The 26547-nt window shown below is 44.7% G+C and overlaps 1 protein-coding gene across 1 annotated transcript in view; it reads right to left on the minus strand.

The window, feature by feature from the left end:
* Nucleotides 1–26547, minus strand: part of tmem8b (transmembrane protein 8B) — a 128796-nt gene that overhangs the window by 64932 nt on the left and 37317 nt on the right. The window contains exons 2-4 of the mRNA XM_087974760.1: nt 21708–21897; nt 17730–17937; nt 15484–15617 (exon numbers count right to left, since the gene is read on the minus strand). Of these exons, the coding sequence (XP_087830886.1) occupies nt 15484–15617; nt 17730–17937; nt 21708–21897 (532 nt within the window). The remainder of the gene's footprint in view (nt 1–15483; nt 15618–17729; nt 17938–21707; nt 21898–26547) is intronic.

Consider the following 26547-nt stretch of genomic DNA (forward strand, 5'->3'; position numbering starts at 1 on the left):
CCAGACCAATTTTTGGGATTGCTGGTTCAATTAGGACAGTATTCATAGAGTTTAGGAGAATGAAAGGGGGGTAATTACATAGAAGCCCATAAAATTCTTACAGGGCTCGACAGGGTCAATGCAGAAAGGATGTTCCCAATGACCAGAGAGTCCAGAACCACGGGGGTCACAGTCTTCGCATTCGGAGTAGGCCATTTCAGACCGAGATGAGGAGAGATGTCTTCACCCAGAGAGTGGTGAATTGTAGAACTTACTTCTGCAGAAAACTTTCAAGGACAAATTATTGCATAATTTCAAGGAATGAGATTCATCCTTAAGGCGAAAGGGATCAAAGGGCATGAGAAGAAATTGGGAACAGAATACTGAGTTGGATGATCAGCCAATGATTGTATTAAATGTTGGAGCAGGTTCAAACGGCCAAATAGCCAACTCCTGCTCCTACTTTCTCTGTTTCTGTATTTCTAGGTAACTCCCTCACCTCTTTCCAAAATTGCATTAGGACTTTTTAATGATCATCTGAGAATCATAGAGTCACACAGCAGGAAACAGACCCTTCAGCCCATCTCATCCATACCAACCATGCTCCTAAACTAATCTAGTCCAATTTGCTTGCATTAGGCCCAGATCCCTCTAAACCTTTGCTATTCATGTACCTGTCCAAATGTCTTTCAAAAGTTGTAACTGTAGCTGAATCCATTTCTTCCTCTGGCAGCTAATTCCACACACAAACGACTCACCGTGTAAAACCGTTGCCTCTCAGGTCCATTTAAATTTTTTTTCTTCTTACCATAAAATATGCTCCCTAGCTTTGAACTCCCCGACCCAATGGAGAGGACATTTTCTATTCACCTTATCCATGCTCCTCATGGTTTTATAATGCTCTATAAGATCACCCCTCAACCTTCTATGGTTCAAAGAAATATGTCACAGTCTATCCAGTCACTCATTCCCAGCAACACCCTGGTAAATCTTTACTAAGCCCTCTCCAATTTAATAATATTCTTCCTATAAGATCAGAACTGTACACAGTACTCCAAAAGAAGCCTCACCAACATCCTGTACACCCTCAATATAATGTCCCAACTTCTATACTGAATGACCTGAGCAATGAAGGCAAGTGTGCTAAATACCTTTTTAACCACTCTATCTACCTGTGACGCAAATTTCAAAGAACTATGTACCTGAACCTCTAGGTCTCTCAGTTCAACTACACTATCTAGGTCCGACCATTAACTGTATAAGTCCTCCCCTTGTTTGTTTTACCAAAATGCAATACCTCACATTTATCCAAATTAAATTTCATCTTCCACCCCTTAGCCCATTGGCCCAATTGATCAAGATGCCTTTGTAACCTTCTTTGATGTTGACTATACCACCAATTTTGGTGTCATCTGCAAGTTTACTGACCATCCAAATTCTCATCCAAATTGTTTATATAAATGACAACCAACAGTGGACCCAGCACTGACCCCTGCAGAACATTACAGGCCATAGGCCTCCAGTCCAAAAAACAATTTCCACCGTCTGTCTCCTATCATCAAGCCAATACCATATCCAATTGGCGAGTCCTTTCCGAATCCTGTGTAATCTAACTTCACTAAACAGTCTACCATTCAGAACCTTGTCAACAACTTTGTAAAGTCCATATAGACAATTTCTACCACTCTGCCATCATCAATCGTTTGTTTACATACTCAAAAAACTCAATTAACTTTGTGAGATACGATTTCCTTCACACAAAGCCATGCTGACTATCCCTAATTAGTCTTTACCACTCCAAATACATGTAACCCTATCTCTCAGAATCCCCTCCAACAACTTACCCATTACTGATATCAGAATCACCGGTCTATAGTTTCCAGGCTTCTCCTTACAGCCTTTCTTAAACTTCTCAAATTTCAAATCCAGTGTTGATCTTGTGTTTTGTGCACCATCTTTGCAGCTGTAACTCTGTATTCCTCACTCTGTTCAATCACCCTGTGACCTTGTATGTTGTGATCTTTGAGGAGAAAGTGAGGTCTGCAGATGCTGGAGATCAGAGCTGGAAATGTGTTGCTGTAAAAGCGCAGCAGGTCAGGCAGCATCCAGGGAACAGGATTCTCCTGTTCCCTGGATGCTGCCTGACCTGCTGCGCTTTTCCAGCAACACATTTCCAGCTCTGTATGTTGTGATCTGCCTGTCCTGTATATAAAGCAAAACTTTTCGCTGTACTTAGCAAAGTGACAATAATAAATCAAATCAAATAATGGCACAACATTAGCCACCCTCCAGTCCTACGACATCTCCGGCACGTGTGGGCGGCACGGTGGCACAGTGGTTAGCACTGCTGCCTCACAGCACCAGAGACCCGGGTTCAATTCCCGCCTCAGGCGACTGACTGTGTGGAGTTTGCACGTTCTCCCTGTGTCCGCGTGGGTTTCCTCCGGGTGCTCCGGTTTCCTTCCACAGTCCAAAGATGTGCAGGTCAGGTGAATTGGCCATGCTAAATTGCCCATAATGTTAGATAAGGGGTAAATGTAGGGGTATGGGTGGGTTGCGCTTCGGCGGGGCGGTGTGGACGTGTTGGGCCGAAGGGCCTGTTTCCACACTGTAAGTAATCTAGTCTAATCTAATCTAATCTAATCTAATCTAAGCTAATCTCATCTGTGGCTGTGGATCAAAGTACAAAGGGATCTGGGAATGCTAGTCCAGGATTCTCTTAAGGTTGACTTGTAGGTTGAGTCCATAATTAAGAAAGCAAATGTAATACTGTCATCTACTTCAAGAGGGTTGGAATATAAAAGCAACAATGTGCTTTATAAAGCTCTAATTAGGCCCTATTTGGAGTACTGTGCCCAATTTTGGGCCCCACACCTCAGGAAGGACATACTGGCACTGGAGCGTGTCCAGTGAGGATTCACACAGATGATCCCTGGAATGGTAGGTCTAACATATGATGATCGGATGAGGATCCTGGGATTGTATTCATTAGAGTTTAGAAAGTTGAGGGGAGATCTAATACAAACTTTTCAGATAATGCATGGCTTAGAAAGGGTGGACGCTGGGAATTTGTTTCCGTTAGGCAGGGAGACTAGGACCCGTGGGCACAGCCATAAAATTAGAGGGGGTCAATTTAGAATGGAAATAAGATGACGTTTCTTCAGCCAGAGAGTGGTGGGCCTGTGGAATTCATTGCCACGGAGCACAGTGGAGGCCGGGACATTGGGTGTCTTCAAGGCAGAGATTAATAAATTCTTAATCTCGCAAGGAATTAAGGGCTACGGGGAGAGTGCAGGTAAGTGGAATTGAAACACCCATTAGCCATGACTAAATGGCGGAGTGGACTCGATGGGCTGAATGGCCTTGCTTCCACTCCTATGTCTTATGGCCTTATAATAACATCTCTGCTACGGATGCTGCAATTTCTTCCTTAACTTTCCACAACATCCTGGGATACACTTGAGCAATTCTTGGAGATTTATCCACTTTTATGTTTTTTACGACTTCCAGCACCTCCTGTTCCACAATGAGGACAGTTTTTAAGACATCAGTATTTATTTCCCTGAGTTCCCTAGCCTCCATTTCTTTCTCCAAGAGGCTCCACTCTCTCCCTAGTTGCTCTTTTGCTCTTCATGTACTTGTAGAATTTCTTTGGATTATCCTTAACCTTATCTGCCAAGTCTATCTCATTTCCCCTTTATGACCTCCCAAGTTTGCTCTTAAGAATGTCCATATGTCCCTGATAGTCTTCCAGAGATCTCAGTTGTCGATACCTAACATATGCCTCCTTCTTATCTTTGACCAGAGCCTCAATATCTTTATGCTTCCATTGTTCCCGACTCTGAACAGGCTTTCCCTTCACTCTAACAGGAACATAACGCCTCTGAACTCTCGTTATCTCACTTTTGAAAGCCTCCCACTTGCTAAGTCATCCATTTACCTGTGAACAGTCTCCTCCAATCAACTTGTGAAAGTTCCTGTATTATACTGTCAATATTTGCCTTACTCCAATGAAGAACATTAGCTTTTGTATCCTTTTCCATAACTATTTTAAAACTAATCGAATTATGGTCACTGGTCCCAAAGTGCTCCCTCGTTGACACTTCAGTCACTTGCTGTGCCTTATTTCCCAAGGTAAGCTCAAGTCTTGCTCCTTTTCTAGTGGGTATATCTACAGATTCATCAAGAAAATTTTCTTGAACACATTTAACATATTCCTCCCCATCCAAGTCCTTAACACTACGGCAGTCCCGGTTTATGTTTGGAAGTTAAAATCCCCTAGTCAGGCAGACTCCTACTTTCATGTCCTAATGACGATACCTCTGACAGTTCAGCACTCCCTTTGCACTGCACAAGAGTATCAGCTTAGAAAATGTGCCCAAATCTCTGGAGTGGGACATGATGCATGGCCTTTAACTATCCACTAAGCTATGGCTGACAATGTTGAAAGCTGCATAATGTAAATATATATCAATATCCTTTTTTGGACAGTCAAGTTCAAAGCAGTGTCATGTGGATATCAGTTACTTTTATGAAGAATTGTAAAATAAATCTGATCAGAGTGTCCTTCTGGAACAGTGGCCTAATCCAGCATTGCTCAGGAAGCAAATGCTGAAGACCCCTGTGGTGTGTTATTGGAAAATTGTTTATACTATTGTGGTTTAGCACAGGTAGGTAAACATTGAAAGCATTGGCCTGCTTTCAGTTCAGAATAATCAGGGATTGATTTCAAATTCAAAAACTTCGAGATGACAATTTTTAGGCAGTTTGGAGGAGGCCTGACTAGAATCTCAAGTTCTTCTGAAAATAGGTATTTCAGAGCAGTTCAGGAGATAAGTTAACTCAGCAGATGTTTAATTTGTGTGGCTTCAAGGCCAGAGGGTTTGGCCAACAATCTTCAGGTTATTAGAAGCAAAGAAAGTTTTAGCTCTCTGCTTTAAGCAACAAAACTAAAATGCAAGGAGATTTCACAGTTCACAGGAAAGATACTGGAGAGAATTGGTTAAGTGGAACTTAAAAACTTTTTTGGGCTTGAATTTCTGTGAATCAGTGATGTTGGGAACTTGAAATGGTTGTTTAGCTGTATGTTTTCTGATATTTCTGAACTGTGTTACATCTCTGGATAACTTGCTTTATTTTATTTGAATCATTGAGTCATAGAGCACAGAAAAGACCCTTCAGCCAATCAAGTCTGCACTGAAATTGCTACCAGTAAAGGTGTTCTAACTCCAATGTCCTGCTCTTCTTCCACATTCTTGAATCTTATGATATTTCAAGTGCTCATCCAAATTTGGGTTTATGCCTTTTCTATTATAAACTTCTATTCTGTTGTTGAAGGAATTCTGCAGTCTTGTGTGACTATGTTTCCGTAACTGACTGTCACATCAACAAAACTAAAAAAAGAAACGATCTATCAATCTGGGAGCGGTCTTACCCAGTAATACCATCAACTGGCATCATAACACTGACCCAATTGGTGAGTTTGGACTACCGGAGTAACAGAGCTGAGAGAATGATGCTGGAAAAGCACAGCAGGTCAGGCAGCATCCAAGGAGCAGGAAAATTGACGAAAATCGAAGGGCTCTGGCCAGAAACATTGATTATCCTGCTCCTCGGATGCTGCCTGATCTGCTGTGCTTTTCCAGCAACATACTCTCAACTCTGATCTCCAGCATCTGCAAACCTCACTGTCTCCTCCTTCAGGAATTCCTGAAGAAGGGCTTATGCCCGAAATGTCGATTCTCCTGTTCCTTGGATGCTGCCTGACCCGCTGCGCTTTTCCAGCAACACATTTTCAGCATAGGCGAGATTTGGCAGTTTAATGTCCCTTGCATTTACAACCTGAATCCTTGAGAAAAGATCTACTGAGCCTCCCCCATCAGCAACCTTTTGTAGGAGGAATTTCCAGATTCCCATTTTGTATTACAAAAAATTATGATTCACAAATTTCATTCCTGAACTGCGTGGCTCTATTTTAAGTTTCTTTGAACTTATTTCGTTTCATGTTCACAAAATGTCCTCAGCTACAAAACGTGTTAGTCAGCCTGCAAAACCTTCTACTACTTTGTATTGCTCTCTAAGGGAGTAGTGTGATGTTGCAACAACAGTTTACATTCATATATCTACTTGAGTGTAGTGAAACAAATCCAAGTGCTCCACTGGAGAATTAATCAAACAGAATTAGACACCAAGTCACAGAAGATGGCTGTGCATCAAATGATCAATGACTTAGTCAAAGAGGGAGGCTTTAACGGGCATTACAAAGGAGGAGAAAGAAGCAGAGCCATGTAAGAAGGGGACCCTACACTCGAAGTCACAGTCACCAGAGGTGAAGCAATATAAAGCAGACATTCATGAGGTAATTGGAGGAGCTCGGAGGTGTGTGAGGCTGGGGAGATTACAGAGTCAAGAGTATGGTGCTGGAAAAGCACAGCAGGTCAGGCAGCATCCGAGGAGGGAGAAGCAAGGTTAAAGAGGTATTTGGAAATGAGAATGAAATTTTTAAAATCAATACGTTGATGGTTTGGAAACCAGGGTGCAATTGCAAGCTCACTGGGTGATGGACGGGTGAGTAAAGACACAGTAAGCTGTGATATGGAGAAACGGACATCTTGGCAGAGTAGAATGTGGGAGAGTGGTCAGGAGTGGCCCGGAATAGTCAAGTCTCTGAGGCAATAAGGATATGGATGAGGCTGTCAGCAACTGATGAGCTGAGGCAGGAGGAGGGAGGGTCATGGTTGTGGTTGACACACAACAGAGGGATTCGGGACTCCTCACCCATCAATCACAAAAAGCTAGCATCTGAGTTCAGTGGGTAATAGGGAAGGCAAAAGGAATGTTGGCCTTTATTTCAAAGGGGAAGTATGGAAGAAGGGAAATTTTGCTAAAAGTGTACAAGGCACTAATCGTAGCTAGATTAGAAAAGCTTTGGGCCCCTTGTCGAAGGTAAAGGTATATTGCCATTGGAGGCAGTCCAGAGAAGGTTCCCTCAGCTGATACCAGATTCGGAGGCTCTGTTTTATGAGGAGGGGTTGAATTGATCAACCTGTACTTCTTAAAATTCACTCATTGGACTTTGGCATCTCTGGCTGGGCCAGTATTTATTGCCCATCCTAGTTACCCTGAGAAGGTGGTGGTGAGCTGCCTTCTGTCATTAGATTTCTGAACGGACCTCTCAAATTTAATGTTGATCCTGCTCTTTGTGCACCTTCTCTGTAGCCGTAACATTGTATTCCTCGCTCAGGGCTATGCCCCTTATACACTTTGTATGGCATGCAAAACAAAACTTTTCACTGTATCTAGGTACGTGTGACAATAATAATTCAAATCAAATCAAAACTAGGTGCTGTTGGTGTTGGAGTTGAAATGTAGAAGAATTAGGGGGTGACCTTATTGAAACATACAAGATTCTTGGAAAGCTTGACAAGGTCGATGTGAAATGTTATTTCCCCTTGGGGAAGATTCTAGGACCAGAGGCAATCATCTCAGAGCAAGGGGTTGTACATTTAAGACAGAGATGAGAAGGAATTCCATCTCTCTCAAAGGGTGATCAGTGTGTGGAATTCTTTACCACAGAGGGCTATTATGGAAGTTACTCTGGCAGTTAATACAATCCCAGGCATGCATTACAACATTAAGTTAACTACACAACTGCCAGAGTAACTTCCATACTATCGAGGCTGGATCATTAAGTATATTCGAGGCTGAGACAGACAGATTTTTAATCAGCCAGGGGGTATCGAGAGTTATGGGGAAAAGGCAGGAGAGTGGAGTTGAGGATTATCAGATTGGCCATGATCTCACTGAGTGGCAACACTGACTAGATGGACTGAATGGCCAAGATCTGCCCCTTATGGTGTTATGATAGTCCCACCCTGATGAATACAATTCACAATGGGAGGGAATGGGTCCAATTACGTTTAAGGATTAAGGAAAGGATTAATTGAACAGGATTGAGGCTTCCTCATTTTGAGATTTTAACATTTTTTAGCTTTTTGAGTGTTTTGCAGTTAGGAGAATGAAAGTGTAACCATAAGATAAGCTACCCTTTTTTGGATAAATGTGAGTTTTAATAGACAATGCCATATTTCAGATAAAACTATAGAGTTAGTGTAAGTACCAGGCAGAGACAGTCTTTCGCTGATCGGACATTCAGTGGTCGGAACTAAAGTTTAACCAGTGCCATTAAAGAATATTCAAGCGCTATTAACTTCTTGAAGGAGACAGCTGCAATAGAGATTGTGGTTAAATGATAATCTAGTCTTTGTCCATTCATCTCCCTCTAACCGCCTTCAGCTGAATGATTTTATTGGCAGTTCAGTTAAGGTTTGAAAGGATTTATTTTTTAAAACCAATGTTATTGATAAAGGAATGAGGGAAAATGGCTGATTCACACAGAAACTTTGAAAATAGAAGCAAGAATAGGCCATTCAGCCCATTGAGTCTGCTCTGTGATTCCACCTACTTCAATATTGTTTGACACCATTACCCTCATGTCCCCATTACTATCTAGATATCTATCAACCTCTTTTTGTCAATGATTAAACTTCCACTGACCATTCAGGTACAGAATTCCACACATTCACCCCCTTCAAAGTGAAGAAATTCCTCGTCATCTCAATGCCCTTGTTCTGAAACTGTGTCCCCTGCCAACCAGGGAGCTATTCTTCCTGCATTGCCATGTTGAACCCTTTATGATCATTGTATGTACCAATGAGACCAGCTCTCATTCTCCGAAACATGAGAAAATAAAGGCCTGATCTTCTCAATCACCCTTCATAGATATGACAATGCTGCTCTTTGAACAAGGTTATGCTGTCCTTGGCTTTTTTTTCAGATATATCGTAAAAGCAGAGATTCTGGTTTGGATGGCTTTTTGGGCCAGTTGGATTATAGCTAACAGACACTGCCTCAGACAAAAGGCTTTCAAGTTTCAAGAAAGCACTTGTACAATGAAAGGGGAGCGGCCAGTTCTCCCAGCTCAGTTTTTAGATTAGATTAGATTACCTACAGTATGGAAACAGGTCCTTCGGCCCAAAAAGCCCACACTGACCCTCCGAAGAGTAACCCACCCAGACCCATTCCCCTGCCCTGTACTTACCCCTGATTAATGCACCTAACACTATGGGCAATTTAGCATGACCAATTCACCGAACCTGCACAGGTTTGGACTGTGGAGGGAAACCCACACAGACACAGAGTGAATGTGCAAACTCCACACAGACAGTCGCCCAAGGCGGGAATCAAACCTGGGACCCTGGTGCTGTGAGGCATCAGTTCTAACCACTGAGCCACTGTGCTGCCATGGCTTTCTCTAATTTGATTTGGTTTTGGCAGCCTGGCTTTTCACTGAAAGCAGTCAGTAGAGTTTTGAGGCTGCCGGTCCAGGAAACAGCGACAAGGAAGAGGGTGTGCTATACTGAATCTCTCTGCCATCTCTCTCTCTCCTGTAAGACCCTGTGTTTGATTTTACCTTTTGTGCCAAGGGGTGTTTATGGGAATTGTTGCAAGTGTTTGGAACAGCTTCATTAAGTTGGTATAATCTATTGGGTTTTCTGATAGGTTGTAATAGAGTCATGGAGTCCTAGAGATGTACAGCACGGAAATAGACCCTTCGGTCCAACTCATCCATGCCGACCAAATATCCCAACCCAATCTAATCCCATTTGCCAGCACTTGGCTCATATCCCCCCAAACCCTTCCTATTCATATACCCATCCAGATACTTTTTAAATGTTGTAATTGTACCAGCCTCCACCACTTCCTCTGGCAGCTCATTCCATACACTCACCACCCTCTGTGTGAAAACATTGCCTCTTAGCTCCCTTTTATATCTTTCCCCTCTCACCCGTGTTCTGTTCTCTTTTGTTTATGCTTCATTCGGTAATCTTTTAAATAAATTCTGTTTTGTTTAAAACTAAGTTGTTTAAAACCAGCTGCATCCCGACTGGAATATCCACGTTACACACGCTTAAAACAACTGGAAAAGTTAGGGTCTGAGCTACTTTCCTGCATTGTTTTGAGGGGGTCTGGCCTGGTCCATAACATGGCGTAATCCCGATATCTCAGAAATCAGTCTGGTGAGCTCCCACTAAGGAAGTATATCCTTACTTACGTGTGGAAATGAAAACTGTGCACAGGTGTGCTACAAGTCCTACAAGGGCTCTATACAGCTATAGCAAAACATCTATATTCCTGGACTCAAATCCCCTTGCAATAAATTATTTACCTTCCTAACAGCTTGCTGTACCTTATCAAAAGAAAGATGATACTGGCACTGCCGCCAGTCCAGAGAAGATTCACTGTGCTGATGGAGGGATTTTCTTATGATTAGAGGTTGAGTGGCCCTGGAATATGAAAGAATGAGAGGTGACCCCATTGAATTGTTGGGGACTTGACAGGGTACATGTGGAAAGGTAGTTTCCACATTGTGGGATGTCTAGGACCAGAGGGCAGAATAAGGGGTTGCCGATTTCAGTCAAAGATGAGGAGGAATTTCTTCTCTGGGAGGCTGGTCGATCAGTGGATATGTTTTACCACAGAGGGCAGTCAAGGTTGGGTCATTAAGTCGATTCAAGGCTGAGAACAACAGATTTTTAATCAGCAAGTGAATCAAGCATTATGGGGGAAAGGTAATAAAGTGGGATTCAGGATAATCACGGTATACTGGTTGGTAAGGTTAGATCACATGGAATCCTGGGAGATCTAACTAACTGGAAAGTAGGGGACAGAGGGTGATGGTGGAGAGTTGTTGTTCAGACTGGAAGCCTGTGACCAACAGTGTGCCACAAGGATCGGTGCTGCGTCCATTGCTTTTCATCATTTACATAAAAGATCGGTATGTAGGAAGTTTGCAGATGACAGTAAAAAAGGATTATCTCAGACTGCAATGGGACATTGATCAAATGGGCAAATGGGTTGAGGAGTAGCAGGTGGAGTTTAATTTAGATAAATGTGAGCTATTGCCTTTTGGTAAGGACTTATACAGTTAATGGTACAGCTCTGGGGTGTACTGCAGGACAAAGAGATCTAGGGGTGCAGATGCATCGTTCCTTGAAAGTGAAGTCACAGGTAGAAAGGATGGTGAAGAAGGCGTTTGGTACACTTATCTTCATTGGGCAGTGCATTGAGTATTGGAGTTGGGATGTCATGGTGCAGCTGTACAGGTATACCAATGTTTAGAATACTTTCAGAATACTGCCTACAATTCTGGTCTCCCTCCTACAGGAAGGATGTTGATAAATTTGAAAGAGAGCAGTAAAGATTTACAAGGATGCCACCAAGACTGAGGGGTTTGAGCTACAGGGAGGGGCTGAATATGCTGGGGCTTTTTTCCCTGGAGAATTGGAAACTGAGGGATGACCTTATAGAGGTTTATAAAATCATGACAACCATAGATAGGATGATTGGCCAAGGTCTTTTTCCTAAGGTGGAGGAGTCCAAAACTAGAGGGCACAGCTTTAAGGTGAGAGGGGAAAGATTTGGAAAGAAAGTGAGGAGTAACATTTTCACCTAGAAGGTGGTGTGTGTATGGAATGAGCTGCAGGGTGGGAGTATTCAATGGAGTCTGATTGGGTCTGAAAAGACTTCATGATCACTGATCTGTCTGAAAACTCTTTTTAATGTCCAGTTATTGTGTCTGATAGTTTTTACTGTCGCAGTGTGTGTGTTTGTGCATGTGTGTGTGTGTGTGTGTTTGTGTCTGTCTGTGTGTGTGTATCTGTTTGTGCATGCGTGTGTATATGTGTTTGCGTGTGTTTCTGTATGTGTACGTGTGTGTGTCTGTCTGTTTTTGTGTGTGTGGGGGTGTGTTTGTGTGTGTGTGTCTGATTGTGAGTTTGTGTGTGTGTGTGTATTTGGCTGTATGTGGTTCTGTTGGCTGGTTAGTGATGCAGAGAGACACCAGCAATGTGGGTTCAATTTCTGCACTGACTGAGGTGACCATAAAGGATTCTCCTTTTCAACCTTTCCCCTTGCCTCAGGCAAGGTGACCCTTGGGTTAAACACACCAGCAGCCTTTGAGAGAGCAGCCCTATGGTATCATATTACCTTTTCATTTTTGTCCATCTCTGAGTTTGTGTGTGCCTGAATATGTATGTGTGCTTGTGTGTGTGAGAGAGTGAGAGAGAGTGTGTGTGAGTGAATGTGTGTGTCTCTGTGAATGTGTTTATGCTTGTGTGTGTCTCTGAGTGCGAGTGTGTGTGCACTGACCTCAGCTTATGAGCACAGCCATCAGCACCAATTCTGCAAAGCAAGGTCCTCTCAGGCCCGTGTGTTAAGCACATGCACTCTGCACTCCAGTACCAAACAGTGACTAGGGCAATGCGCCTTGGGGTTTGGAACCAGAGCCAGTGGCTAATGACATCTAGTCATGAGAAAGGCTTTCTCCCCCCAGCAATGATAATATTACCTCAACTCTCTCACCATCTGATGGCTGACTGTCATTTCCACGGTCTGGGTCACAGGGAGCCTAGCATAGCTGACAGTGGAGCAACTGGCCAGACTGAAACATGTCGCCAATATGTGGAATAACCAATAACAACACAGCTGTGGAAGAAGCATATCTCTGTGCCTGTTCTAAACAACACCAGACTTCAACAGAGCCCTATACCGGGACAGCACAGATAGCCAAAGAACCAGTCACTGGTGAAAGCAGGAGATCACAGAGACAACACCAGTACAGCTCTACAGAGTAGCATCAATACACCGCCCCATCCTCAATGCAATGCAGCCCAAACACCTGTAGCACCAGCAGACAGAGCACAACAGCAGTAACTCCCTGGATCGCATTGATGTGACTCAAGAACTCAGTCTATATCATGCAGGAGGTGATAGCAAAGGATAGTTGGTCCATCGGCTTCTCAACTCCATTTCCCAACCCCTGAGTCGGTACGCAGGAATATCGCCCAGTCACATACGCATTCGGATTAGGAGCAGGAGGAGGTCACTCGACCCTTCCAACATGTTCCACCATTAAGCAAGATCCCAGCTGATCCAATTACTCCACACTCCCTCCTAATGCTGATGACCTTTCACCCGCTTAACAAGAATCTCTCTGCCTTCAAAACATTTAAAGATTCTACCTCCGCTGCCATTTTAGGAAGGGCGCTCCAAAGACTATGAGAGAAAAGAAATTCTCCTCGTCTTTGTTTTAAATGGGTGACTCTGAATTACAAACAATAACCCATCATTACAGACTCCCCCATTACTGGAAACATTCTTTGCACATCTCCTCTGTTAAGACCCTTCAGGACCTCTTTCTCTCTAAACTCCAGCCAATATGAGCCCACACTCTCCAACCTTCCCTGATAAAACAACACAGGTATTATTCTGGTAAGCCTTCTCAACATATTTATAAATATTGTTATTGTACCCAGTGCTCCAGACATGGCCACATCAGTGTGCTGTATAACTGAAGAATAACCTCCTTACTTCTGAAACCATTTCCCCCAGCAATAAACAATAACATTCTCTTGGTTTCTCCAGTTACTCATTGTACCTGCGTACCAGCTTGCTGTGATTCAGGACTCACAGATCTCAAAGCTCTGCACTCTCTCACCGCTTAGACAATATGCCTCATTTTTATTCTTCCTGCCAAAATGGACAATCTCACATAATACTCTACTTGCTATTTTTATTTTTAATTTGCTGACAGGATGTTGCTGGCCAGGACAGGACGGATTACCCGTCCCTAATTGCCCACACAGAGCAGTTAAAGGCCAACCACACTGGCTGTGAGACAACAAATACTGGAGATTGCAGACAGTCAGCCAGTGTCCATGGAGAGAGAGAGAGAGAGAGAGAGAGAGCAAGCCAACGTTTCCGGTCAGGGTAACTCTTCATCAGAGCTGACGTGAAGTGTGGAAGGGGGTTGTGCAGCATGCATGCTACAGTGGGGAGGCGGGTGGAGTGCTGGGGAAGACAGGATAGTTCAGATTAAGCGATTGGAATAAGAGAATAGCAGAACAATAGTGTGGCTGTCTGCCAGATTGGTAAGAACAGACAGTCCCACTAGGGTGAGGGGGAGGGATGATGACAGAGAATGCAACAAGTGGTTAGCACTGCTGCCTCACAGCACTGGGGATCTGGGTTTAATTCCCGTCTCAGGCGACTGACTGTGTGAAGTTTGCACATTCTCCCCGTGTCTGCGTGGGTTTCCTACAGGTGCTCCGGATTCCTCCCACAGTCCAAAGATATGCAGGTCAGGTGAATTGGCCATGCTAAATTGCCTGTAGTGTTAGGTGAAGGGGTAAAGGTAGGGGAATGGGTCTGGGTAGGTTGCTCTTCGGAGGGTCGGTGTGGACTTGTTGGGCTGAAGGGCCTGTTTCATACTGTAGGGAATCTAATCTAATTGAATCTAATCTAAAGCTAATAGAAAGGGAAGGAATGAGAGTGGGTTCACAAACTGAAGGTGTTGAACTCAATATTAAGCCCAGAAGGTTGTAAAGTGTCCAGCCTGAAGATGGGATGTTGTTCCGCTGGTTTGTGCTGTGATTCACTGGAACACCACAGCAGGCCAAGGGCAGACACATGGGTATGTGAGCAGGACTCTGCATTAGAATGACCAGCCAAGGAGGGAAGGTCAGGGTCCTGCTTACACATGGATTGGAGGCGTTCCACAAAGTGATCACCCAGTCTGCGTTTGGTCTCTCCAATGTAGAGTAGGCCACTTTGGGTGCAGAGAATATAATCCACAAGATCGAAGGGGGTCCAGGTGAAAGTCTGCTTCACGTGGAAAGACTGCTTAGTCCCTTGGATGGGGAGCTGGGACGAGGTTACATGGGAAGGTGCCACAGGAAGACAGGGTGGTGTTAGTGGGTCTGGTGTCACAGATAGGCCAGACCAGGTAAGGATGGCAGATTTCCTCCCCTAAAGGACATTAGTGAAACAGAGTTTCTGTTTCATTGACAATCAACAGTGGTTGCACTGTCAACATCAGGTTAGTTTTTTGGTCCAACTTCAGGTTTTTGATTGAATTGGTGATTTGTCCCCAAAGCATTAGCCTGGGGTTCTGTGTTCCCATGCCAGTAATGAGATTACTATTTTGTCCGGGAGTTGGATTGGCTCACATGTGGGTGGTGATGAATGGTTACTCACTCTCCTTCTTACCTCCCCCCCCCCTCCCACACACACCTTTTCCCCTACAGCTCCAAGCTCTGAACCATGCCCTTGGGTAAGTGAGGTTCATGCCTGGATCAATTACCCCGGGCACAATCTTGAATGAGGTCACCTCAAATTCTTCTCCTCATCTCCCAGTCAGAGCAAGCCCAACATTCACTGAGCTGCCGTGATTGCATTACATTTCCCAGGACATGAGAGTGCTCTTACCAACCACAAGATTGACAGGCTGTTGGAGGAATGAATAGGAAGTTTTATCCATTTCCTATAAATGACTGTCAACACTAACAGGAAGAACGCATTTTACACAGTTACTGTGCTCTCATACTCCATTATGCCATTGACTTGGTAACATGAGCCAAGGAGATTTCAGTTTGACTCACTTACTTGTAGAGTACTGATCTGTTGTGGCCAGGAATCATCTGATCTATCACGTAACCAGGATACAGCACAGGGATGCCAATCAATCTCTGCACAATCAATTGAGGCTGGAAGAGGTATTGACATTCTTCATAGAGACCCTGGCAACACAAGGCAAAACAAAATGAATCAGACAACATGCCCGCTGCTTTCCCTGTCTGATATCCTGGCCTTTGCACAGTTATGTGTTTACAATTGAATGCTGAAGCATCAGTTTAACAGCAACAACTAGTTACATTGAAATATTGGGAATGAGCTGGGTCAAGTGGATCGACTATCAGTCAGGCAACATTTCGCAAGCAGTGACTGCTGTATCATAAGATTTAGCAAATAGCTATGCAGAAGGACAAGGATCAATCTAATGCGAAAAAAAACAGTAATTGGAGAAGGTCTAATTTCAGTGCTTTGGTCACCTTTATTGAAGGAAGGATAGACTTGCTGTGGAGTCAGGTCACGGCAGGTTCACCCAGCTGATGCCTGGCATTTAGAGGAAAGCTGAGTGGTTTGCGTCCCGTACCCTTTTGGAGTTTAGTAGATGGAGGCTGGAACTTGTGAAACCTGAGGGGGTTTGATCAGGTGGATGGTGGGAGGATGACTCCAGGTGAGTGAGAATTTACAACCTGTAGACACTGTTTCAAGGTAGGGAATTTCCCACAAAGAAATAAAGGAATGTGTTTTCCCAGAGAGTCGTTCCTGTAACCTCAGTCATTTGTTAAAAAATTTACCTGGCTCACTAATGTCCTTTCGAGGGGAAAATCTACCAGCCTGACCCAGTCTGGCCTACAAGTGACTCCTGACCCATAGCAATATGGTTGTCTCTTAACTGTCCTCTCAAATGTCCTAACAAGCCACTCGGTTGTATTGAAAACTTCTACAACGTCTGAAGCAAAGAATGAAACTGAACAGATTACTTGGCATCAACTGAGGTGCCAGAAATGACAATGCCTGTTAGCTTTGCAAAGCCCTCCTTATTAACATCTGAGACAGGATAGACCCAGCAATGGTTGTACAGCAGAGTGATGTACAGTTGGGAGCGGGTTATTTTGGGAGTCCCCAAATTCAGTCGAGACCCCATGAAGTCTTATAAAATAAGGTGCATAAGTCACTTGCTAATTACCTCCCAAAAGCTCCCAGAATGCAAATGAGAAGAACTCACCAAGGCTCCTCAGTCAGCACGACCACTTCCATCCAGAAGGACAAGGGCAGCAGATACATGGGAACACCACCCCCTGCAAGTTTCCCTCCAAGCCCCTCATTATCCTGACTTGGAAGTATATCACCGTTCCTTCAGTGTCACTGGGTCAAAATCCTGGAATTCCCTCCCCAACAGCATTGTGAGTCAGTGACAAACATTGAAATTACTGGAAAAGCTCAGCAGGTCTGGCAGCATCTGTGATCAAAAATCAGAGTTAACATTCCGGGTTGAGAGTTCTGAGGAAGGGTCAGCTGACTCGAAACGTTAACTCTGATTTCTCTCCACAAATGCCACCAGACCTGCTGAGCTTTTCCAGCAATTTCTGTCTTTGTTGAGGTTGAGGGGGAACCTGATTGAGTTCTACGAAATCATGAGAGGCATAGAGAGGGTGGATAGCAAGGAACGTGAGGGACTCAATTACTGGGGTCACGAGTTCAAAGTGAGAGGGAAAAGCTTTAGGGGTTATATGCATGGAAAGTTCTTTACACAGAGGGTGGTGGGTGCCTGGAACGCATTGCCAGCAGTGGTAGAGGTGGGTATGATAGTGTCATTCAAGATGTATGTAGACAGAGACATGAATGGGCAGGGAGGAGAGGGATACAGATCCTTAGAAAATAGCAACAGGTTTAGATAGAGGATCTGGATCAGCATAGTCTTGGAGGGCCGAGGGGCCTGTTCCAATGCTGTCATTTTCTTTGTTCATTTGTTCTTTGTTTCTGATTTACAGCATCTCCAATTCTTTCAGTTTGCATTGTAGGTCTACCTACAGCACATGGACTGCAGCGGTTCAAGAAGGCAGCTCCCCACCACCTTATCAAGGGGCAACTAGGGACAGGCAATAAATGTTGGCCAGCAAGCAGCCCCCCCATCCCATGAGCGATTTTAAAAAAGTGAACCCTCAGATGACCAGTAAAAAAGGTTAGCTTGCTTCTTGTCACTTTGCTGCTCTTGGACAGTGAGCTGTAAGGGAGTGAACCTCAGGAGTATGTAAAGCACTTCAGAACGTCCTGAGACACACCTTAACTGAGATTTTCCCCTTGTCCTTTGGTAGGTGGGCAGCGAGGAACCAGTCTCCCAGAAGTGGATTGGTAACATTAAACACCCCGGTGGTACGGTTTGGCAATGTCCACGTCAGAGTGACAGTGAATGATTCAGGCACAATCGTATCTGTCGGAAACCGGGTGTGAAGGGGGTTAATAACTGGTGGAGCCCCAGATCTGAAATACCTGTTGGAAATTGGGGAGAGAGGTAAGAGTTAGATAGAGAAATAACAACTCCCATCTGTGTAGCGCCTTTTATATAATGAAACATAATAATGTTAGAAATAGCTTCAGACTAACCTCATGAAATCCTCAGAAATTTGTTCAATATTATAGAGATAGTGGAAAGAAAGCCTTTGTAGCAGCCTGTTGGCTGAGAAACACCAAGACAAGACTGTTTTCTCTGCTAATGATAAGTCTTTAGTATTGATATTCCTGATAAGGTTGAACCTCACAGTCCATCTGTGAACCAACCATCTGACAAAATGTTAAAAACAGGTTTTTGGGAGGGAATATGACACTTCAGACAGGAAAACGTTGCAAAATGATCTAAGACTCCAACCGTCTTCCGACTGGAGAAGACTGAGGATAGATTGGAGAAAATTACAGGAAACCTGAAGAAGCCAGGGGGAGGTTTGAGGAGGGGGTGGGGGTGAGGAGAAGACTGAAGAAGACCAAGGAACATAGATCAAGACTGGGGGTAGATGAAAGAAGATCAGAAGAGGATTGAGGAACATGGGGAAAGGTTGAGGGAGACCAGGGGAAGATGGAGGAGGACAAGAGGGAAGATGGCAGAAGACTCAGGGAAGGTGAGAGAAGATGAAGGAAGGATTGAGGAAAACTGGGGAAAGATTGAGGAAGACTGGGGGAAGATGGAGAAAGACTGGATGGAAGACTTCCCTAAGATTTCAGCTAGGGGGTAGAAGGCTGGTGTCAACAGCTCTTTGTCTGCACCATCATCCATTTGTCCTTTGAGGTGGGTAACCTGGTCTCACCTGTTACAGACTGTGACAGATAACCAAAAACGTGGTCAAAGAGGTTGGCTTTAAGGAGTATCTTAGAGGAGGAATGGTGCCAAGTTGGGAAAGGGAGAAAGCAGTATAAAGGGGTGAAAGTTGCAGCGAAAGCGAGGGGGAAAAAGAGAAAAGTGAAAGACATAGAAAGAAAGACAAAGATATTGAGAGTAACAGACCCTCACTTTAGGTCGGCTCAGTTTCTGCATGATGACCTCCTTAATAGGCAAGTGCTGGACAATCGACAACGTGGCAAAGTTGTCTTATCTTGTGGTTGGGACCTGGACTGCGCTGCCTGTGAGTGTGGTGGAAGCAAGTGCAACCAAGGCCTTCAACAGGCAATGGGATTATGATCGAAAGGGGAGTACACATGGGGCACAAGGTGAATTGCTCCTTCAGGCAGCCAGCAAAGACATAATGGGCCGAATGCTCTCCTTCTGTCCTGTAGCCATTCTGTGATTCGATGGGAAGAAAGAAGGTGAAACCACAAAAATAATGAGGAGGAGACCTGGAGAACAGAATGGAAATGGGAGAGATACAGGGAAGCACTGAACCATTGACACCCTCAGGTCAACAGGAGGCCATTCAGCCCACTGTGTCTTTACCAGCTCTCGCTGGAGAAATCCAACTCCTGGCATCTCTCCTGTATCCAATGTATAATGTTTCCTTAAAAGATTATCTCATCGTGAGCCACACTCTAATACTTGGTGTTGCATGTGCCTGTGTGCAGTCATTTCTTGTCATCTCACTCTTTCGTCTTTGCTGAGAAGATTAGAATGAATTGATTGGTTGTTTCAAATCCCCAAAGCCAAACAAGCTCGTCCTCATTTGTTGAGATTAAGGTAATTACCTCACCAATTAGTCTGTAGAGGGGGACACTCCTTTGTAATGAGCAGTGTTGTTTGTGACTCTCTGTAACTGCATTAGAGTTCTGTGCTTGCATTGTTAATATTAGAAGTATTTAAATTGCATTGGGGCACCACAGAGTGGAACATGTGATACACAAAAAAGTTTAATTCAAACGCTCTTTCTGTAATATTCAATTAGATGTGAACTACCCTTGGTTTGTATGTCTGACACAGTGATGTATGTTGTAAACATTAAGAGTATTACAATGACATGAAGGTGGAGAAAGTGAGGACTGCAGATGCTGGAGATCAGAGTCAAAAAGCGTGGTGCTGGAAAAGCACAGCAGGTCAGGCAGCAGGAGAGTCGAGGTTTCGAGCATAAGCTCTTCATCAGGAATCTTCATTCTTATGCCAGTAACGTTGACTCTCCTGCTCCTCAGATGCTATGCTTTTCCAGCACCACGCTTTTTGAATCACATGCAGATGCCTAAGATGACAACATGCTGAACGCAAACAGGATGAATTTTATTGAACTTTCTGTAATTTTCAAATCAAAACATTTCAGTATCTACCTCAACAAATCTTGTGAATATTAAAATTTTGGGTAAATTGGGAGTTTGTACTGAGGCTATAGATTTAGATTTTTAGATTTAGGTTTGATTGTCACGCGTACTCAAGTATACAGTACAGGAGTCCAGTGAAAACTGTACAATGTTACCACACAAGGCACCACCTTACATACAAAATCTCAGTTATAGAAGGAGAAGAGTAAAGAAAAAAGTTCAGCACTGCAGTCTTCTTAGTATAAAAGTAAAAATAAAAGGAAATTAAGTCGACAAAGTTAAACATTACAGTCCTTTCTCCAGCCATGGGCCTGCAGATGCTCCAAGCTGGTTTGTCCCCAAGAGGGCTCGCTCTCGCCTTTGCTGGGCATGCTTTTACCCATTGGGCTAAGACCCACCTGTGTCTGCCAGCAGCCTTCGCCCGCTGGGTGGTGGGGTGGTTGACGAGAGTTCCTGGCCTGTTCTGAAACCACTCTTGCCTTATCACCCAAAGCATGCCATCTGGCAGATGGCGCTTGTCACAAGGGATACGTTGGTGCTTTCCCTGTTTCCTACTCCTTGATCCAAAAGAATATCTGCCAGGAATGTTCCCCCAAATCAACTCCTCCTCACTGGTTCTCTGGTCAGTGCACACTGGCTTTCCCTGTCCAGTCTAACAAACATTCTCTTAATTTTACAAACTTCAATTAAGTACCCAGCTATTTAGAGGCGGACTTTTCACAACTATTGAAAGTAGCAAAGAAAATGGAAGCTGGAAACCTGAAATATAAATAGATAACATTGGAAACACACAACAGCAACCTGACCCACTGTGTGTTCCCAGCATTGTCTGTTCATATTAAAAGTAGCAATGCAGGTTTAACAATGCCATGAGGAATGTAAAAAGAAAAGAACTGGGGTACATTTAGAGAAGAACAGAATTGAAAATCAAAAGGCTAATTTGGACTTTAGTTAGTCAGCATGGAGTACGATTGAGAAAAAGCCGCATAGAAAGTCTGCAGAGGGTGCAAACATATAGTTACAAGGATAGTATCAGAACTAAAGCCATTTGAAAAGATTAAATAAGTTGGAGGACCTTCCTCCAGAAAACAGTCAGTGTAAAATTGACTGTAGGTATATTATGACAGCAGTGGAAGAGTTTTCTAGATTAACAGTGGAGAAGGTTATGCAGGAGATTGAAAATAAGGATCATTAACAGGCAGATACGATTAAATTCAATTGGGGGACTGTGGAATTCACAGGAGTGGCTGAGGTACAGTTGTGGGGGAGCTGGATAAACACAAGGGGATATGCAAATGGATGTGAGAGAAAAAGAAGAGGGATGAGGTTCCTGTGAGTCATAAATAACATAACCAGATGGGCCGAAGGGCCTGTTTCTGTGCTGTAAGTTCTTAGTGGCACATTCCAATTAATAATCAATGTATTCTGCACTAAATGGCAAACCGCCCTCCCCAGATCATGCCCAGCTCCTGCTCCCCAGCAGTCCCAGCAGGGGAATGGGGGTAGAGAGGCTCTGGACCAGGAGTACTCACACAGTAATGTCTCGGTCTGGACAGTGGTCTCCGAAGCTGCCTCCTTGCTCCTTGAAGGTGATAAGGTTCCAAACGGCCACCACGGTGTCTTCAGGCACGTGGAAATGGAAGAGCTCGGCGCTAGCAAATGAGGTGAAGGCGTTCAGCTTGCGAGGCGTCCGGGTGAAGTAATCAGTCACAAAGAGACACTCTGGGAAGACAGAAAGAAGCAGAAGGGGAGCGAATGGTCAGTGACCATCAGTCTGATACCAGGGAGAAGCTTCAATGCTCTCCTGGGACCAACTGCCCATCCAGCCAGCTGTTTGTATTCATCCCTTACTCTCCATCACCCAGAGGTGACTCCCATCACCATTTTAATGGTGTGAAGTGAAGTGTGTGTTAGACAGAGTTCACAATCGAATATACATTCAGTTTAGTTGAATTGACAGGGAGTCCAGAACATTGTTGTAATGTTTCCTCTGACTGACACCTACCTTACAATGATGCAGCCTGTAGAGGTGACAACCATGTAGTGTTATTACTCGATGATAGAGCCAAATAATGTTCTGTGGACATGGGTTCAAAACCCATCCATGGCAGATGGTGGGGTTTAAATCATTTTTTTAAAATTAATAAATGGGTGTTGATTGTGTCAAAATCCATCTTGTTCAGGAATGTCCTTCAAGGAAGGAAACTGCCATCCTTATGACCTGGCGTAACTACCCTCTGGGCAATTAGGGATGGATATGAAATGCTGGCCCAGCCTGCAACACCCACTCCTATGAATGAATGCAAAGAAAACAGAAAGAAGACATTCAGACCATCACACCCGTGACAACTGTTTGAAAGAAATATCAAATAATATCGAAGATACTGCCCTAAAATAGGCCATTCAGCCCGACTAGTCCATGCCTTTGTTTCTGCTGCACAGGACACTCCTCCCTCGCCTCTTCATTTACTCTATCTGGGTTTTGATTAGCTCAGTTTGTTGGACAGTTGGTTTGCGATGCAGAGTGATGCCAACAGTGAGGGTTCAATCCCTGGACCGGCTGAGGTCACCAAGAAGACTCTGCCTTCTCCACCTCACCCCTCAGCGAGGGCCAGTGACCCTCAGATTAAACTCACCACCAGCCATCTCTCTCTCTCTCTACCCCTCTCTCTGTGAGTAGCCCTGTGGTACTCTGGCATCCACCAGTCAGTATCTAACCCAATGCTGTCCCTGTTCCGGGAGTGTTTGATGGGGACAGTATAGAGAAAGGAAGCTTTACTCTGTGTCTAACCCAATGCTGTCCCTGTCCTGGGAGCGTTTGTTGGGGACAGTATAGAGGGAGGGAGCTCTACTCTGTATCTAACCTCATGCTGTCCCTGTCCTGTGAGTGTTTGATGAAGATTGCTTTCCTAAAGTAGAAGTTATTATGTTCCTTGGCACTAACATCTTTAATGTAGAGGAATAAGAAATGTTGACCTTGAGTCTGGGGCCAGCACGGCGGTTCAGTGATTAACACTGCTACCTCATAGTACCAGGGACTTGGGTTCGATTCCAGCCTTGCAGGACTGTCTGTGTGGAGTCTGCACATTCTCCCCGTGTCTGCGTGGGTTTCCTCTGGGGGCGCTGGTTACTTCCCAAAGCCTAAAGATTAGGTTAGATGGATTGGCCATGTAAATTGTGTGTAGTGTCTAAGGGTGTGCGGGTAGATTAGCCATGGGAAATGCAGTGTGACAGGGAATAAGGTTGGGGGGATGGGTCTGGGTGGGATGCTCTTCAGAGGATTGGTGTACTGACTCAGTGGGCCGAATGGCTTGCACTGTAGGGAATCCATGACTTGCTCTGCCTGACTGTTTGGATGCAATGTATTGAAGCAGGACCATGACCTGATTGTTCACAGAGTGTCTGCCCTGTACCTACCACATTACAGGAAGGATGTGGAAGCTTTGGAAAGGGTTCAGAGGAGATTTATTAGGATGTTACCTGGTATTGAGGGAAGGTCTTAGAGAAAAGGCTGAGGGACTTGAGGCTGTTTTCGTTAGAGAGAAGAAGGTTGAGAGGTGACTTAATTGAGACATATAAGATAACCAGAGGCTTAACTAGGTTGGGCAGTGAGAGCCTTTTTCCTCGGATGGTGATGGCTAGCACGAGGGGACATAGCTTCAAATTGAAGGGTGATAGATACAGGACAGATGTCAGAGGTAGTTTCTTTACTCAGAGAGTAGTAGGACCGTGGAACACACTACCTGCATCAGTAGTAGACTCGCCAAGTTTAAGGGCATTAAAATGGGCATTGTATAGGCATATGGACGAAAATGGAATAGTGGAGAGGGGCGGGGGTGTAATGGTGATGTAACTGGACTAGTAATTCACAGCTTGAGGCTAATCTCCCTGGGATATGAGTTCAAATCCCACCATGGCAGCTGAAATTTGAATTCGATAAAAATCCAGAATTAAAAGCTTGCCTAACGATGACCATGTAACCATAACCAAAGGTTAAAAAGCCATTTAGAACGAATGCCGTTTAGGAAGGGGAATCTGCCGTCATTACCTGGCCTACGTGTGACTCCAGCCCAACAGTAAAGTGGTTGACCCTTAACTATCTTCTGGGCAGTTAGGGATGGGCACATCTAGACCAGCCTGTGGCACCCACATGGAATCCCTACAGTGCAGAAAGAGGCCATTCAGCCCATCAAGTCTGCACCAACCCTTCAAAGGGCATCCCACCCAAATTCAGGCCCCCCCACCCTACTCCCATATCCTTCCATTTACCTTGGCCAATACACATAACCTGCACGTCTTTGGACTGTGGGAGGAAATCCACGTAGACACTGAGAACAAGCAAACTCCACACAGGCAGTCACCTGAGGCTGGAATTGAACCCAGATCCCTGGCACTATGAGGTGCAGTGCTAACCACTGAGCCACCGTGCCAACCACATCCCATGTGGTGAATTAAAAGAGATGCTAGATGAAGCAATCCAGAAAAGACAATGGTGTCAGTGTTGCGTCTGAATGGCAACACATCTGGGGAATGATGCTTCTTCCTGTAGACTGTAGCATCACCATGATTCCCCAGGGTGGGACTCTCACCCATCAGTCTCATCTCTCTAGCACGGGATGAAAGGTCAAAGCCAGGTTCCAGCTGGTCCACAAGCTGGCTGGATTGCTGAGGGGGAAATGGGCAGTGTACTTTACTGTTTAACAGTGGTCCTTATCCACACTGCTGTAAATGGTGCTCTCCTTTCTGGTCACACACCTGGCACCTTTGGGCACACAGATGACTGGGAGGGCACTGGCAGAGACACACACCCTGGACAAATGGCTCTTACTGCCATCCCATACTTCCATTTCCCATAAATCCATCATTTTATTCCAGAGAGCTGGCATAGACAGGATGGGCCAAGTGGCCTCCTTCTGCTTTTCATGATCCAAGAGGTGATTGAAGTCATTAGCCACACAGACTCCCATGTTTTATTAATCCCCATTATGCGGCTTGTTAGCAGAAACAGGAGCAGATACTAACAAGGCTGATGCCTCCCTCTCTGCAGTCAGACTGAAGCATCACATTCCTGAGGCGATAACAGAGGATTTGTGCTCCATCAGACAACTCTCAAGCAAACCCTCATGGGAGCTGGATGGCGTGAGCAGCCCCTCTGTAAGCAGAGGGTGTAGGATGTCCTGGTGGTTAATAGTGTCCATGGGCCCCAAGTAGTGGAGCCATCGCCCTCCTATGAAGAACGGTTTAGGAGATACCTCGTTCCTCCACTTGTTATCTCAAGGGTCCATCACATCGAGAGCCAATGGGAGCAACTTAGGGACGGGAAAGAAATGCTGGCCCTGCCCGAGATGCCCACATCCCATTGGAGAATTAAAGAAAAGACTACCTGGTTAGAAACCTTGCCAATCCTACGAAAGTCGTACTGGTGACTATGGAGTCGGAACTAAACTAAATCAAATCTCTGCAGTGAATCCAACACAGAGTCTGTATTAATTAAAAACCTGAAGTTGAACGTCTCACTGAGCGAGTGTGGGATTCAGTTTGATAACTTATTGACATTGCTCAGATAGACCTGGACACTCTGTCTCCTGGGCTAGGAAGGGGCATTCCTACTTTGGATCTTACATAAGAGACCTTTGTGAAAGACAGGCTCAGACTCTGCAAGACTCAAGCCTCTGAACTGAGTCCCTGTCAAACCTCATGATGTGAGTCATGGCCGTATGTGGACTGAGCTCTTCCCAGAGTGATTGAATGTGCTGAATCTGACACAGATTACAGACAATGAGAACATGATCCATCTTCAGCACTGCGATGAGCAATTGGTTTTACTGGGACCATGACATCAGAAATAATAACAGTAAGCTATCAACATTAGCAATCTGTCTTTTAATATCTCAGTAATTCTGCAGTTTACAATCGATGTTTTAACACATGTTGTGATCAAACATTGATGGAGACTCCTCTTAAACCATTACTCATACAGCAGCTACAAGCTTGGTTCTGAGGGGAATTGTATCATTTCACAGAGCTGGAAATGTGTTGCTGGAAAAGCGCAGCAGGTCAGGCAGCATCTAGGGAACAGGAGAATCGACGTTTCGGGCATTAGCCCTTCTTCAGGATTCCTGAAGAAGGGCTAATGCCCGAAATGTCGATTCTCCTGTTCCCTAGATTAGATTAGATTAGATTACAGTGTGGAAACAGGCCCTTCGGCCCAACAAGTCCACACCGACCCGCTGAAGCGCAACCCACCCAGACCTATTCCCCTACATTTACCTCTTCACCTAACACTACGGGCAATTTAGCATGGCCAATTCACCTAACCTGCACATCTTTGGACTGTGGGAGGAAACCGGAGTACCCGGAGGAAACCCACGC

This window comes from Chiloscyllium plagiosum, unplaced genomic scaffold, assembly GCF_037043375.1.
Source record: "Chiloscyllium plagiosum isolate Xiang-an unplaced genomic scaffold, Cpla_swu_hap1 HiC_scaffold_2, whole genome shotgun sequence".
Classification (NCBI taxonomy): Eukaryota; Metazoa; Chordata; class Chondrichthyes; order Orectolobiformes; family Hemiscylliidae; genus Chiloscyllium; species Chiloscyllium plagiosum.